The sequence below is a fragment of the Oryx dammah genome, unplaced genomic scaffold, assembly GCF_014754425.2.
Source record: "Oryx dammah isolate SB20612 unplaced genomic scaffold, SCBI_Odam_1.1 HiC_scaffold_22, whole genome shotgun sequence".
Classification (NCBI taxonomy): domain Eukaryota; kingdom Metazoa; phylum Chordata; class Mammalia; order Artiodactyla; family Bovidae; genus Oryx; species Oryx dammah.
In genome coordinates, this window is record NW_024070206.1 from 20851708 (window position 1) to 20867362 (window position 15655).

Here is a 15655-nt window from a genome sequence, read left to right on the forward strand (position 1 = left end):
CAGTGGGCACTGTCCTTCCGACAACAAAGTGCCCTTGGAGGGAGGCACTGCTGCTTTCATTCCAGGGAAGGACGCACACTGGACCCAAGTGCAGCATCCGGACATGATGACACAGCACTGGCCTCTGAGAGTGGTGCCCCCCAGGATTTTGTTGTGGCCATGGGGATCAGGAGGATAATTCCGCCACACCCAGAGACTGTCTGCCCCAGAGCTCTGTTGCCTGACACCTCCAGTGGGGAAGAGCCAAATGCAGCTGTTGAAACTTGAAATCCAGTCCCTCTTCACAGTAGATACACTCTGAGTATCAGTGGCCATGGATGACCAGTGGTCACCATACCAGATGACACAGAGATTTCCACCAGAGCAGAGAGCTCTGCCGGACACCGCTGCTCTAGGCGCCGGGACTCTGGTCTCTGGCTACGAGCCCCTCTTCTACCTCCTGACTCGCCACCGACCTTGGCTTCAATCCTTCAGCGCCTCCCCATTCCTCAGGGCCCAGTGGACACTCAGGCTTCCCTGCCTCCATTTGAGACTTTACACTCATGATTTCTTGGTATTCTTGAATTTTTCTCAGGCACCTCCCTGCCAACCCCTAACTGGTGGCAGGTTGCATCCGCTTGGTTTCCCCATGCCTGTTTCTGGGATATGATGTGTTACTGAAACAATGATTAAGTGATACAACACAGAGAACTCACTCTTCACTCGTCCCTAGTGCTTCCACCCGAGTGGGTGTCTCCGTTTCCCAGCACTTCCTCTGTTCACCTTGTCCTGACTCAGCAACCTCTTCTTAAAAGCCTCAGTCTCTCACGATCCTCACTCTCCACAGATGACCCGCCCCATCACTGGTGGGGAGGACGGTACTGAAACCTTGCCATGCAAATGTGTGTAACTGAACTGCTTTGCTCTACAGCAGAAATTACCACAGCACTGGATGTCAACGGTACTTGAATTAAATAAATTAAAAAAATCACACCATGAACTGCCCCAACACGTTCCTCTGGCCTTCCGTTTCCTTTAGCCACGGTGAGACACCAACTGCCTTCTACCCAGGAGCATGGACTTGCTGCTTTCAGATTGTTGCTCGTGATGTCTCTGCCAATCACACCGTCCCCGCCCATGCTCACCTCTGCCACAAGGCTGCTTCTGAACCATCCCAGCTGAAAGTGACCTCTTTCTTGTCTGAATTTCTGAATTTCCTTAACACCTTATCTGTATCTCTCACAAAAGGTGTTTTAAAAATAATAATATTAATATTTATTATATTTATATACCAATATAAATTTAGTAGATATTAACCTTATAGATTTAATATATTGATTTTATATTGATATATTAATATAAATATGTATTTATGTAATATCTATTATATTAGTCATATTTATAATCACATACCAATCATATATTTTATATTAATCATATAAATATTATAGTAATAATAACAGTATTGAAATAGGTGTCATTTACTTATTTAATTTTCACAAGGGACCCATGATGCTGGCATTTTTTTTCTTTTAGGCTTTAAAAAATTTTTTAATTGGAGGAAAACTGCTTTACAACGTCGTGTTGATTTCACACAAGGTTTTAAGTATACAGCATATGCACACGTCTTCCCTACTAACTCACACCGATGTAATAAGGGTACCTGCTGGAATCGGCTCGCATCCTCAGCAGCGACCAGCTCAGGTCTTTATACATGGAATATCCAGTATCTATTTCTTCAGTGAATATCTATACATCTATTCTAGCAAATGTCAGATTAATTGCTAAGGCAGGCAGACTTAATTCAATAATTAATTGATGAACACATTTCCTCTACTGATCTCAATATGAAGTTCTAACTGAATGATTACATCGCCAACACCTCTGATGGGAAACCAGGAGTGCATGTGTTGATGGCTGGAAATGCGATCAGCCCCCAGGGCTGCAGCAGCATGTGACAGAGTTCCCGGGGAGGGTGAGCTGGGTATGAAATGACAGAGAATGGGCAAACAACCAAAAAAGACATCAAAGCTGGAATCAACTTACCTTGTGTAGCAATATAATGATTGGGTCGATGATAACCCTAAAAAATAAATGAGAAAGAATATTAGACAAACTTGAAAATCAATAAGCAGCACAGAAGTCACATACTAAGTTTGCCAAAATGAATGCACTTTCAAATACCAACAGCTACATCACCGGGAAGTTACATTACCAGACTCGGGACCACTGAGCATCTCTTAACAAGCCAAGGTGCATCAATGTGTAACAGTTCTGATGCCTGCACGGTGAGGAGTGGGTGAGTAACTTAATCACACACTGGCTAAGAGATGACAGACGAGCAATAAACACTAACAACGTATGGGTTTTCTGAAATAACATGACCACGACTCTGATTAGAGTGCAAACCGGCTAGGAATGTGCAATAGAATCTCATTTGTGTTTGGGATGTTACTGGCAATGTGACAAAGCTTTAACTCATATTCTGTTATATTGGTATAGACAGTTACATCAATAGCAATGTTCTGTGTGCTGTGCTTATCCACAGTTCAGTCGTGTCTGACTCTCTGCAACTCCACGGACTATAGCTGGCCAGGGCTTCTCCGTTCATGGGATTCTCTAGGAAAGAATACTGGAGTGGGTATACCAAACATCATTTTTAAACATTACAGATATCAAGACATGATGCTGTAACAGGACCAGGAATTTAAAGAAGCAGAAATTCTGCAAGACCCCTTCCTTTTATCATGACCCTACAAGAAGGGGGAAAGATGAAAATTGGGACCAAAGCAAGAAGGGAACAGGGACATTGCAGGACCGATATCTGGGCAAGTTAAGCCAACTTAGAGAAAATGACACACACTCACTCCCATACTCTTGCCTGGGAAATCCCATAGACAGAGGAGCCTGGTGGGCTACAGTTCATGGGGTCACAAAGAGTCGGACACAACCGAGCGACTGAGCGTGTGCACGAACGTATACTGTTGCCACAGACCTTAACACTTCTTTCTCTCCCCTGAGAAGGCACAAAACACTGCCCAAAGCCAGCTGGAAAAGAGAGCAAAGAGACCTGGAGAGGAAATGCCAACTTCTCAGACCACTTAGGTCTTTTGGCTCTTGAAAGCAAGTCTACAAGAGTGAACAACCAAAGCAGACACATTCTTCTCTACCCTGACTGGGAGTAGGTCTCTGACACAGAGTCACAATAGATACTAAGCAGGGTTATTTTGATGGGCACTCATTTCCTGTCAGCTGATAAGCTCCACAAGACAGGACCTGGTGGGACTCACTACTGTCTGTGTGGGTCTGCAAGGTGCTGGGAGAGGGGAGGGTCATTTGATGGGCCAGGTCACCATCAGCCATCCTTACTTTGACTCCCGCCACCCCAGAGTTCACTCTCCTGTCACTTCCAGATCCAGTCACTCCTCGGCACTGACCCTCTGACCTCCTGGTTCACAGGAAGAGCCCGACTCCTCACCGCCATGCAGTCACCTGCCCATGACCTCCCTCACCCCACCACCTGGACGCCACCCCCTTCAGATCCCTCCACATCCGCCAGGCGTGCTCCTCAGCCAGGCCTTTCCTGGGGCTGCTTCCAAGCCTGGAGGCTCACCCCCTGAGATACCCACCTGGTCTGGATGCCCACCTTCTCAGTGGAGCCAACTCCAGACACTCTATTCCTCCTGATGTCCAATATACCAGACTTCAATGATTTGTTTCATTTATGGTCTCTTTCTCCCCGTTAGATCGTTAGGTCCCTTATGTCAGTGTTTAGTATTCTGTTTTGGCCTGAATTGTTCACAATTACAACACCAGCAACTCAAACAGTTACTGACATGTAATAGATGCTCAATAAAATCTCACCGATTGTTTCACTTTTGTGGGCCTGAATACTGACTCTTTCTCTATTAAAAACAAAAACTAATGAATCTAGTAAGTTCGTGACTTTTATGTCCTCTCCTCTCTGTGCCCCTACTCAGCCATTTTTTTTTTCCTTTATCTTTATTTTTGGCTGCTCTGGGTCTTGTTGCTGCACACAGGCTTTCTCTAGTTGCGGTGCGCGGGCTTCTCATTGTGGTGGCTTCTCTGTTGCGGAGCACACGTTCTAGGGCTTGCAGGCTGCAGTAGCTGTGGCTCACTACTGGACCACCGGAAGCCTTACACAGTTGTCCTTTAAAGCTTAGTCCAAAAGGCCCCCAGGACAAGCCTAATCTGATCACAGCAACTGCTCAGATGGTGACTCAGAAGACGCTGAGGGCTTACAGCATCCTAGCCTGTGATGGGGCGGAATACAGCAGGACCAGACACTGTCCCTCTGCTCAAGGACCCCAAGGGGTGGAGGGCTGGACTGCAGTATGAACAGGGCTCCCCTGGACTCTTCCCCAGGGAAGGAGCATCACAGCAAAGACAGTTCTTGCTTCAGATTCTAAGTTGTGAGGCCTCGGGGAGAAGGTAACAGGTCTCAGGCACCTCTGGGTATGTCTGTCAAGTTCTCCCTAAACATTTCCTGAACAAAGGAATAAGTCAGTGTGCCTTAGGAGGAAACTCTGAGTTAATAAAAAGTTCTACCTTGGGTCTTGGGTATGTTTCTGGTCATTAGCAAAAGGAGGGTCTAGGGGTGTATGAAGACTGAGATATGAATTATTTTTCAAATAATCCTCCATCAGCCCCCACCCTCAACTCTATAAGCCCCAATGCCAAACCTTCCCAATGAGCACTACCCAAATATCCTGTAGTATATTGTTGTTGTTCAGTCGCTAAGTCATGCCGGACTCTTTGCAACCCCACGGACTGACTGCAGCACACCAGTCTCCCCTGTCATCCACTATTTCCCACTAGCTCATGTCCATCGAGTCAGTGATGCCATCCAACCATCTCATCCTCTATCGTTCCCTTCTCCTGTCTTCATCTGTTCCCAGCATCAAGGTCTTTTCCAAAGAGTTATTTTTAGATAACTTTTAGTGATTGTGATGCTAATATTCTTAGTAATACTCAACAAAGACAAGAAAGAAACCCACATATCTGAATAAAACCTGTGCAAAGAAATGCTTGTGGATTAAGAACCAGCATGAAGTCCAAGCGCAGAGGACGATGCCTCAGGAGCTGAGATCTCTTCAGTCTAAACTCAGGCCTTGGAGGTAACGGCAGTGTTCCCTTGATTTTCAGTCTACTTTTGATTTCATTCATTCTTTCAAGTGAAAACATGCTGTCTCCCAAAGAATTTATTCTAATGTAAGACATTCAGTTAACATGATGCAGAATGAACAAAGAAGCAGGCTTCAATAATTAAGCAGCCTACATATTTAATGACACATCTTACGAGTGTCAGAAGTCCTGGTTAACAGCTGCAGACGACTTTGAAGGCAACTTAAAAGTGCTGTGATGACAGGAGACGGCAAATCATCGAATGAGGAATTAGAGAGTTTTGTCCTATTAATATGCAAACAGATTTCTTTAAGTGTCAAAGAACCCAAGTTATTGACAAAAATGGAAATGCCATTTTCTTAGTCCACGTAAGCATGAAGCGGCCAAGAGGGCAGAGACTGTCACGGGGGTTGGCGGGGGAGGCTCATCAGCCCGAGGCTGACCTGTTTCTTCACGGTCAAGCTCTGCACATATGGGACAGGGCTGCTGTGTTTGGTCGAACCTGTGTCTACCTGTCTTGGAGCAGATACACGGGATGCTATGTGCCGGAACAGTTGGGTTTACTGACAGGTCAGAATCCGTGTCAGTCACTCAGTTGTGTCCGACTCTTTTTGACTGTGGCCCACCAGGCTCCTCTGTCCATGGGATTCTCCAGGCAAGAATACTGGAGTGGGTTGCCATTCCCATCTCCAGGGGATCTTCCCGACCCGGGATCAAACCTGGGTCTCCTGCACTGCAGGCCGATCCTTTACCAACTGAGCCACGGAATACGTACATCAATATAATTTCCATTGATGTAGTCTGAGTTGTTGTCTCCTTCTACGGTCTGCAGCCTCACTCGGGAATGATCATCTGCAGAAGGAAAAGGACAAGAAAACAGCAATTAATAAACGCTGTCGGTGGGGCTGTGTAGAGCTGCAGAATGCGAGCATGTTACAGAGAGGGCATTCACGTTCTGCCGCTTTAGAGATAAACAAAGAATTAAACGTTACACCCCTACACTTCTGTTAAGATGGGGAAGGGTTTATATTCCTCTGCATTTCACAGGAAATCTCATTAACACATTCTTTGATCGTTTACAGACGTGAAGTGCCGGCAGAGGCCTGAAACGTTTACTGAGTCCTGTGGATCACGGCAGGACGAGTTCTTGTACTGAGAGTTTAGCAGCTCCACTAAATCACACCTGAGCCCTGAGATTCTGAAGGCTGTCTCTGACATCCACCTTGATGAACGATTATAAACCACCACCCAACTTTCTGGGAGTTGTGGACACTGTTCTAACTTCTGTCATTGGACCAGGGTTCTCTCCTCCTGCATCAAGGGCTTGGCTGGTGGAGTCAGGCTGGCCCCCATCAGCCATGCCACCAAGCCTGGGCCAGTCATCTGGACGAGGGACGACAGCACCTGCCTCCAACTGGGCTGTTTTAATGATTGAACAAAAACATAAATTCTCAAGCACAGCAAGTCCCATCTAGGGGTCATGATGGTGGTATCAATTAGCCACATTAAACATTTTTTCTGCATGGAAAATGTTCTCTATGAATGCTACTCAGACACCTCAGTTATTTCCTTGAAAATCTATCTTTTAAAAAGGAAAGTGCCAGAAGCCCTAAGAGGGGATGGATTTTCGTGTTTTGCTCACTGCCCCACCCCCAATCCCTATGTTTGTGTCTGGAACATTGAATCTCTCCTACTCCCAAATATCTTTCATTTTTTAAATATTCATTTATTTATTTGGCTGCACTGGGTCTTAGTTGTGGCATATGGGATCCAGTTCCCTAACCAGGGATTGAACCCAGGGCCCCTGCCTTGGGACTGTGGAGTCTTAGCCACTGGACCACCAGGGAAGTTCCCCAAATGTCTTTTAAATGAGTCAAAAGTGAACTTAAAAAAAAAATGTCCTTTAAAAATTGCTTTTCTGAACGAATGTTCTTTGGGGTAGAGGAATCTTCCTTCCGGTGAAAGCTCTTATCCACCCTGTATTTGGAAGATAAGGCCAGCCTCTCTGAGAGGGAAGGACTGCAGGGTGGGTTGAGGGAACTGGTTTGAGACCCCACTTGCCATGACCCTGGGCAGTGGAGGTCCTGCCTCTACACTGCTGACATTTCTTCTGGGTTAGTGGGTGAGAAATGACACCCCCAGATTGAGGCTAGAGTCAGGGCACCTGCAGGTGACAGGCATTTGACCCGAGATCACCGGATGAACTGCTGACTGGAACCTATTTATTGTTGTGACCTGTTAATGGGTGAAAGCCAACATTTCAGCTGGTCCCTCAAGTTCAACCCTCTGTGGAGGACCACTGTGCTTGATTCCACAGGAGGAACTCTGTGTCAAGTTTCTAGCTTTCCTTCACGGGTGGGACTTCTCACTCCAGTTCCTGACAGATGGTCACATCATTTTCTGTCCGAGCCTTATAATCAGCCTGGGCTCAATACCTTTGGGCTTTCCTGGTGGCTCAGTGGTAAAGAACCCACCTGCCAAGGCAGAGATGCTAGTTCGATCCCCTGGAGGAGGAAATGGAAACCCACTCCAGTTATTCTCGTCTGGAGAATTCCATGGACAGACGAGCCTGGCGGGCTACAGTCCATGGGGTCACAAAGAGTCAGACGTGACTTAATGACTAAACAACAAAAACAGTAATAACGCCTTTATCTGGAGAGTGGGAATAAGATGGGTCAGACATGGGTGAAGCTTGGAGGGACCACGTTCCCCTGCTCTTCTCCGAGAGAACACGGGCAGTGGGCATGTGTGTGGGCTCCAGGGCCGGGGTGCCAGGGGAACCCTTCCTTGTGGTTCCAGGCAAGTTGCTTCATCTCGCTGGGCTTTTCTTCCCTGACCTGCAAATGGGGGGTCACAGTGCCTCCGCATGGGATTACTGTGAGCATGAAACTAAACCACAGGAAGAGAGGATCGGGGAGGCTGGCGTCAAGCGAGTGATGGAGAGTGCCCGCTGTCACCACCTGCTGGGGCCAGATGCTTGGGCATCTCTTCTCACCACCTTTACAGCTGCTGCCCAAACTGGCAAGAGTGACCCAGGAATGGATCCCCGAGCTAGCAGAAATTCTCCCTGTGGTGGACATGCTCTAAGAACTAGTATCCTAGAATCCATTTTGCTTAAAACAAGAGGCTCCGGTCCAGAATTGGCCTGGGTCATGGGGAGGGGAGTTCCTGGGGAACGGGGTACATGTGGATGATCACAGCTCTCGTCTGCATCGGAAGAGCCAGCGCCCACACACGATGTCAGAGGGGAGTGCTGAGCAGTTTCCCAGGTAAAGCCATTTGAGCTTCTGAAAAGAAGGATGCTACAATAGGACCAAACCCCGCTCTGCTGCAGCCCCTGGGCTTCAGTCAGCTCCTCCAATGGTCAGCTTTACTCCCTGACTTTCCCTGGGCTGTGCTTTAAAAGGCAGGCACCTCATCTGAGCCTCTCAAGCTTCTGACCCAGGGCTGTCTCAGAATCTGCTGTGCTCTCTGTCAGAATCCCTCCTCTTCCAGGCTTTATTTCCCTGGGAGCCTCAGGGCGAGTACTGCCCATTCCCCACGATTTACCACCACTAGGCCTCTCAAGTAGTTCTGGAATGTTCTCATTAGGGACTTCGATCTCTGCAAAGACTGCACTCTCATCTCCCATAAACAGAGCCTTTGACATAATTTTCTCACCATCTCCTACTATTCAGTTAAGCCCCACAAAGTTTTGTGTTTTTTTTAAACTTCATTGCTATTTCTCCAGTTTTTTTTTTTTTAAAAGATGAACACATGTCAAAGATTTTTATTGACTTAATGACAGAAGCAGGAAGATGTTATAACTGATTCAGGGAGAATTTACACAGCAGATGTAAAGACTATCTGATCCAGTCATCTAGATAGATACAGAGAGACCGATCTATAATGGTGTAGAGCTACAGATAGGTAAGTAGAAGTGCTGTGCCATGTTGCTTCAGTTGTGTCTGACTCTTTGCGACCGCATGGACTGTAGCCCAGCAGGCTCCTCTGTGCATGGGATTCTCCAGGCAAGAATACTGGAGTGGGTTGCCATGCCCTCCTCCAGGGGATCTTCCCGACCCAGGGATCGAACTCGCATCTCTTATATCTCCTGCACAGGCAGCTGAGTCCTTTACTACTAGTGTCACCTGGGAAGCCCAGGGACAGCGGGGAGGTATAAATTAGGGATTTGGGGTTAACAGATACACAAAACTATATAAAAATTAAACAAGGACTTGCTGTATACCACAGGAAACTACATTCAGTTTCTTGTAATAACCTATAATGAAAGCATCTGAAAAATAGTATATATGTATGTCTAACTGAATCAGTTTGCTGTGTACTTGAAACACTGAACATCAACCATCTTTCAATAAAAAAAGGAAGTTACTCTCTTCTATGAATAAAGGCAATAGCCTGGCAGGAGTCTGCAATTCACAGCACAGCCAGCCCTGTAGGCTTGTTTGGGGACCAGCAGAGCACTGGTCCTCCCTCTCCAGTGAATCCATGCCAAGAGCAGAGCACTGAAAACTCCACATACCCACTTTTTGGGGAAGATGAGTTTAGCGAGTTTTAAAGCATAAGCAGGTAAAGGAAACAGGCTGAATGATTCCCAACAAGCCCTTCATCTGAATCCCTGGCATCTACTCAACAGCTTTTCTTTTCCATCCCTGTTTGTGTACAGTGTTGCATAGAGGTTAAGATCACAGACTTCGGAGTAAAAATCTCTGCGTTTGCTCCTAATTCTGTTACTTTCTAGTTTATGCCCTTGGACAGATTATTTACCTCTGTGCCTCAGTTTCTTCCATTGTAAAATGGAAGTAACATAGTGCCCATCTTGTAGTGCTTTTGTTCAGACTGAGTTAATATAAGCCATGTATTGGTACATGTATCATTACCATATATCATTACTCTGTCGCTCGTATCATTACTGCTGTGACTTCCAGACCTGATATTTTCACCTGAACCATTTCATAACTGCCTTCAGATTCCTCCCTCTCCAGTGAATCCATGCCAAGAGCTCCTTTTCCTTTCTTTTCTTTTTATATTTTTTTATTTTGTATCGGGGTATAGTCAATTAACAGACAATGCTGTGATAGTTTCAGATGAACAGGGAAGAGACTCAGCCATACCTATACATATATCCATTCTCCCCCAAACTACCCTCCCATCCAGGCTGTCACGTAATACTGAGCAGAGTTCCCTGTGCTATATAGGAGCTTGCTGGTTATCCATGTCAGATATAGTATGCACATGTCCATCCCCAACTCCCTAACTATCCCCCCGCCACCCCTCCCCCCCACATCCTTCCTCCTGACAACCATAAGCTCATCCTCTAAGTCTGTGAGTCTGTTTCTGTTTGCAAGTTCATTTCTATCACTTCTTTTTAGATCCCACATATAAGGGATGTCACACGATATTTCTCTCTGTGGGATTTATTTCATTCAGTATGACACTCTCTAGGTCCATCCATGTTGCTGCCAATGGCTTATTTCATCCATTTTTATGGCTAATATTCCACTGTATACATGCATCACATCTTCTTTGTCCACTCCTCTGTCGATGGACATTTAGGTTGCTTCCATGTCTTGGCTAAACAGTGCCGCAATGAACACTGGGGTGCATGTATTCTTTCAGATCATGTTTTTCTGTAGATATATGCCCAGGAGTAGGACTGCAGGGTCATATGATAGCCCCAAACTCCTTTCCTAAGACACAATTTATTCTAGCCTCACCCAATTTAAACCATTCACTATCAGCAAAGAATTGATCCTCAGTGATCTTATGAAACAATGGAATCTGAAACGATCACTATAAAAGGGTACTCTAAATTTCTGTACTTAAAACAATTCTGTGACATAATATAAGTGGAGAGTGAGTTGCAAGCAGCATGTCTCCTAAGAGTCTGTTTTTATGAAATAATCTAATGCACTTGGATGTGTCTGTAGGAGCATTGTGAGCAACCAGAGAGATGGGACATCTGCTGGGTGGCAAAATTGGGAGGGATGTTTCTTCTTCCATTTATGACTTTATGCACCACTTCAATTGTCTACATAGTTTGCACTGTCTTAGGAATCAGAAAGAAAACAAGAAAAATCTATTTTTATTGCTCAAAATAAAGCCAGCAACTTCAAGCCATAGAAAAAAGAGATTTGAAGGAAAGAGAAATAAAAAGTTAGCAGAATTTGAATGTGCTGGGTGAGGTGCTGGACAATTTCCCCCTCTTTACTGCACACATTTTCTTGACTGTGTACGAATTGTTTTTTTAATTGGAAAAAGAAACGTATTTAGCCATGGATGAATGGAATATGATCAAACTCCAACTAATGTTTATATAGTAGCCACAACTCAATGTTACCCCATCCAGAAGGGTGATAAGCTGCCGTTTTGAGAAACTCGATCTGCATCAAAGGTCTGTGCCGTTCCTCTAAGTTCTTCCAAAAAAGCCTTTACTACACGAAATAGGGCAAAAAAATGTTTTTGGTTAAGAGACAGGTACATTAAGACCTGGTCATAACAAACCACTGCTTACTGCTGAAAAATTATAATCTGCTTGTACTTTCCTGCATGTGTGTATTTATGTATGTGTGTATATACTTGTGGCATGAGTATATATACATGTGTATGTGTACACATTATGAGTGTGTATATACACATGTATTTATGTGTGTTTATATATGTATGTATGGGTGTGTGTGTGTGTATGTGCTCAGTCACATCCAACTCTTTAGAGCTCCATGGACTATAGCTTGCCAGCCTCCTCTGTCCATCGGATTCTCCAGGCAAGAATACTAGAATGGGTTGCCATGTCCTCATTCAAGAGATCTTCCCGACCCAGGGGTCGAACCTGCGTCTCCTGCACTGGCAGGCGGATTCTTTACCACTGAGCCACCTGGGAAGCCCATGTATGTATGTACTTTTGTGTAAACAAGTCAGTCTTGTGTGTGTATCTGTGTGTACACAGGTACACACACATATATACACACCATAGATACGTGTATATATGTTTGTTTATGTGTATATATGTCTGTCTGTCTGTGTATGCATGTATTTGTGTGTGTGTGTATGACTGCCTTTGCACATCAGAGGCAGGGTAATTAGAGATTTAAAGCAGGTCCCTCATCCCTAAACCATGTTATTTATGCCCTTTTTATCAAGTAATATTATACTTAAAACACCTCTGTGTAGCTTCAAATATTTTAACATTTTCATATTGAACACGATGGATCTGGGTCACAGCCTTGCAGCTGGAACCAGTAAGTGATTAGATGTTACTGCAGCGGCAGAGATGGCGTCTGTCACTACAATCTTTCATCTCTAACCAGTTCTCCCCTTCTGCTAAATATTGATGACATGTTTAAGGCAAACTGGAATCACAATGATCTAAGTAACATTTGCCCTCTGACAGGAGACTCAAAATTAATTTTAATTATTATTGATTGCTGCAAATAACAGCCTTGCTCTCCCCGTGGTTACATCCTGCCAAGGGCGGGTGCTGTACTGGTTTCAAGGTACAAGAGGCAGAGGGGCTGAGGTAACCGAGAGGAGGTGCTGGGCATCCTGCCATCCCTGTCCCCTGCTCCAGCCTGGGGTCTTTGCCACTGCCCATTAGGGGGTGGGGGGCCCAGGTCCAGCCATGCAGGATCTGAGTGAGAAGAAGGAGCTCTGAGCTGAGCGCTGGAGGCTCCGTGCTGAGCTTCACTCCGGCTGCGGGTTTGTGTTGCTCACTTCTTAGTCTTGCCTTGTGCCTGACTTTTTTAAACTGAGAGCCTCTGTCAGGGATGCCTACTCTTTTCAGGCTCCTGGCAGATCCCCTGACTCTAATTTTATTTTGCCTAATTTTCCTAGAATTTACCCTTTTCTTTTCTACACGAGTTTGGTGGGTACGTTTCTGTCTTACTCTCATCTGCTGGATTTTTGATGCTGGATGCTTTGCCAGTGAGTCTTACCCCTTTAAACTCACCTCAAACTCTCTCTCTCCTCCCTTTGCTTGCTTTTACACCTAACCTGGATCGCGACAGTAGTATGTCCCTCAGAAGTGACACGGGGACTGTTGGAGTCGCTCCATTAGCAGGAAGAAGCATGCTGATTTAAGACAAAGTCCTGGGGATGTGCAGCCCTTTGCATGGGCCACAGAGACGGAGACGAGACTGCTGGTAAAGACCTGCGCGGGACAGACCGGGTCTCACTGTCCTCACTGTCCTCTTAGTCACCTCACAAAGCACGGGGACCCCGAGTCCAGATGAAAACTAGACCTCAGAAGAGCCCCTCTTCACGTGAGAGTCGAGGGTCCCCCACTGTCAGGGCTGCACCCCCTTGCCCTCCCCCACCCACGCCAAGCAGCTGTGGGCAACTTCAAGATAGCTTTGGGCTACTCCCCACCTTGGATATCCCTCTCCTCCTTGTACTAGACCCCTAGCCGACACTGCACATGCCCCGCCCCTCCATGACACGTGCTCCTCTGCCCATGTCAGTGCTTTTGTCTCAGTAGTTCTCACTATTAAAGCCCCTCCAGGCTGGGTCCAAGGCCCTCCACGCCCTCCATGCTTCCTCCACAGACAAGCTGACAACCACCAGTCCTTTGCCTGAAGATTCACTACTTTACATCTCTTTTGGGGTTCCAGGCCTGTCCATATAGTTGCCTACTTGAATCCCATCTGAATATGTCAAAGGCAGGACAATATGTGTTTGGATTAAACGCACAAGCTTTCCATGCTACCCCTGAGCTCCAAGTAACTTTCCCTTCCAGGGTTACACATCTTGTAAATGACCCGTACTTCCATCTGTCTATCTGTTCGCTCACCCATTCTCCATCCACCCAAATCAGGAATACAGGAGCTGCTTCTGATTCCATGCCTTCCTGGAAGCTATCTATTTCTTCTATAATATCATGTCATATCATATCATATCCTCATCCTACCATTTATCTACACATCCATCCATTATTCTATCATCTATTCAGTAGAAGTATAGTTGATTTACAATATTATATTACTTTCAGGTATATAAAATAGAGATAGTGAATCAATAATTTTTATAGTTTATACTCCATTTAAGCTTACTATCAAATATCAGCTGTATTCCTTGTGCTGTATGTGACATCCTTGTAGTTTATTTATTTTATACTTAGTAGTTGATACCTCCCAATTCTCTACCCTGTCCTGCACCTCCCTCCTTCCTCGCCCCCACCCCACAGGTTGTTCTGTGTATCTGTGAGTCTGCTGCTCTTTTGTTATATTCGTTTGTTTTATTTTTTAGATTCTACACATAAGTGAAAATATACTGCATTTTCCTTTCTGACTTATTTCACTTAGCCAAATACCCTCTAGGTCCATCCAAGTGGCTGCAAATGGCAGAGTTTCATTCTTTTCTTCTGACTTGCATCTTATTTTCTCAATTGTAATTGTTAGTTACAATTAAGAACTGCTGAGATGTGTTATCATAAAAATAAAAAAATTTTAAATTCGACTCTTTGTGAATTCTCCAGGCCAGAATACTGGAGTGGGTAGCCTTTCCCTTCTCCAAGGGATCTTCCCAACCTAGGGATTGAACCTAGGTCTCCCACATTGCAGGTGGTGGATTCTTTACCAGCTGAGCCACAACAGAAACCCAAGAATACTGGAGTGGCTAACTTATCCCTTCTCCAGCAGATCCTCCCAACCCAGGAATTGAACCGGGGTCTCCTGCACTACAGGCATATTCTTTACCAACTGAGCTATCAGGGAAACCCAATTTAAAAATTAAAAAAGATAAAAAGTAAAATAAAAATAAAAAAAGAGTGGAATGAAAAAAAGAACTGCTGAGAGTATTAGGAAGGCTCTGCTTGTGTGTCTGTATGCATGTGTCTGTGTGTGTGTCAATGGTGGAGGGAGTACTCGTTTATACTTGGAAGGGCTAGCTCAGCAAAAGTGTTGTGTAAATAAGGGAAAAGTTCAACTTACTTAAGAACAACAGCCAATAAACAGTTTTTAAGCACCATTAAAACCATTTTATATGCAAACACTGTTGCAAAACAATGAATGTGATCATTAAAGCACTTTTATATTCTCTGAAAAGCAATAACAAGAATCTCCAGGACCTGTTCCCTGAATCCCCCAATCCTTCATCCTAGTTAGTGTGCTATTCCCAAAGCCTGGGCTCCCTGGAGCAGGCTTCCCAGCCAGGAAAATTGAGTTTTCTCCAATCACAGGATTTCTTAGGGTGAAAAGGAGATGCAATACTCTTCTCTATGCCTTTAAAGAAACAACCAGTATGAGCATATACATTAGGGTGATTTAGGGAAATATTTTTATTCTTCAAGTTCTTCTACAACACTAACAATATCAAAGATTCATTTTTGCTATAATTAAAAACATGTGTGTTAGTTGCTCAGTCGTGTCTGACTCTTTGCGACCCCATGGACTGTAGCCCACAGGCTCCTCTATCCATGGGATTCTCCAGGCAAGAATACTGGAGTGGGTTGCCATTCCTTTCTCCAGGGGATCTTCTGAACTCAGGGATCGAACCCGGGTCTCCTGCATTGCAGGCGGATTCTTTACCGTCTAAGCCA

At 45.2% G+C, this 15655-nt stretch overlaps 1 protein-coding gene across 6 annotated transcripts in view; it reads right to left on the bottom strand.

Annotated features, from left to right (window-relative positions):
- The window catches only part of PTPRM (protein tyrosine phosphatase receptor type M), a 660655-nt gene that overhangs the window by 65836 nt on the left and 579164 nt on the right, over nucleotides 1–15655 (bottom strand). For all 6 annotated transcript variants that reach the window (XM_040264647.1, XM_040264643.1, XM_040264646.1 and 3 more), the window contains 2 exons: nucleotides 5900–5976; nucleotides 2026–2062 (listed from right to left, as the gene is read on the bottom strand). In XM_040264647.1, coding sequence (XP_040120581.1) covers nucleotides 2026–2062; nucleotides 5900–5976 — 114 coding nt within the window. The remainder of the gene's footprint in view (nucleotides 1–2025; nucleotides 2063–5899; nucleotides 5977–15655) is intronic.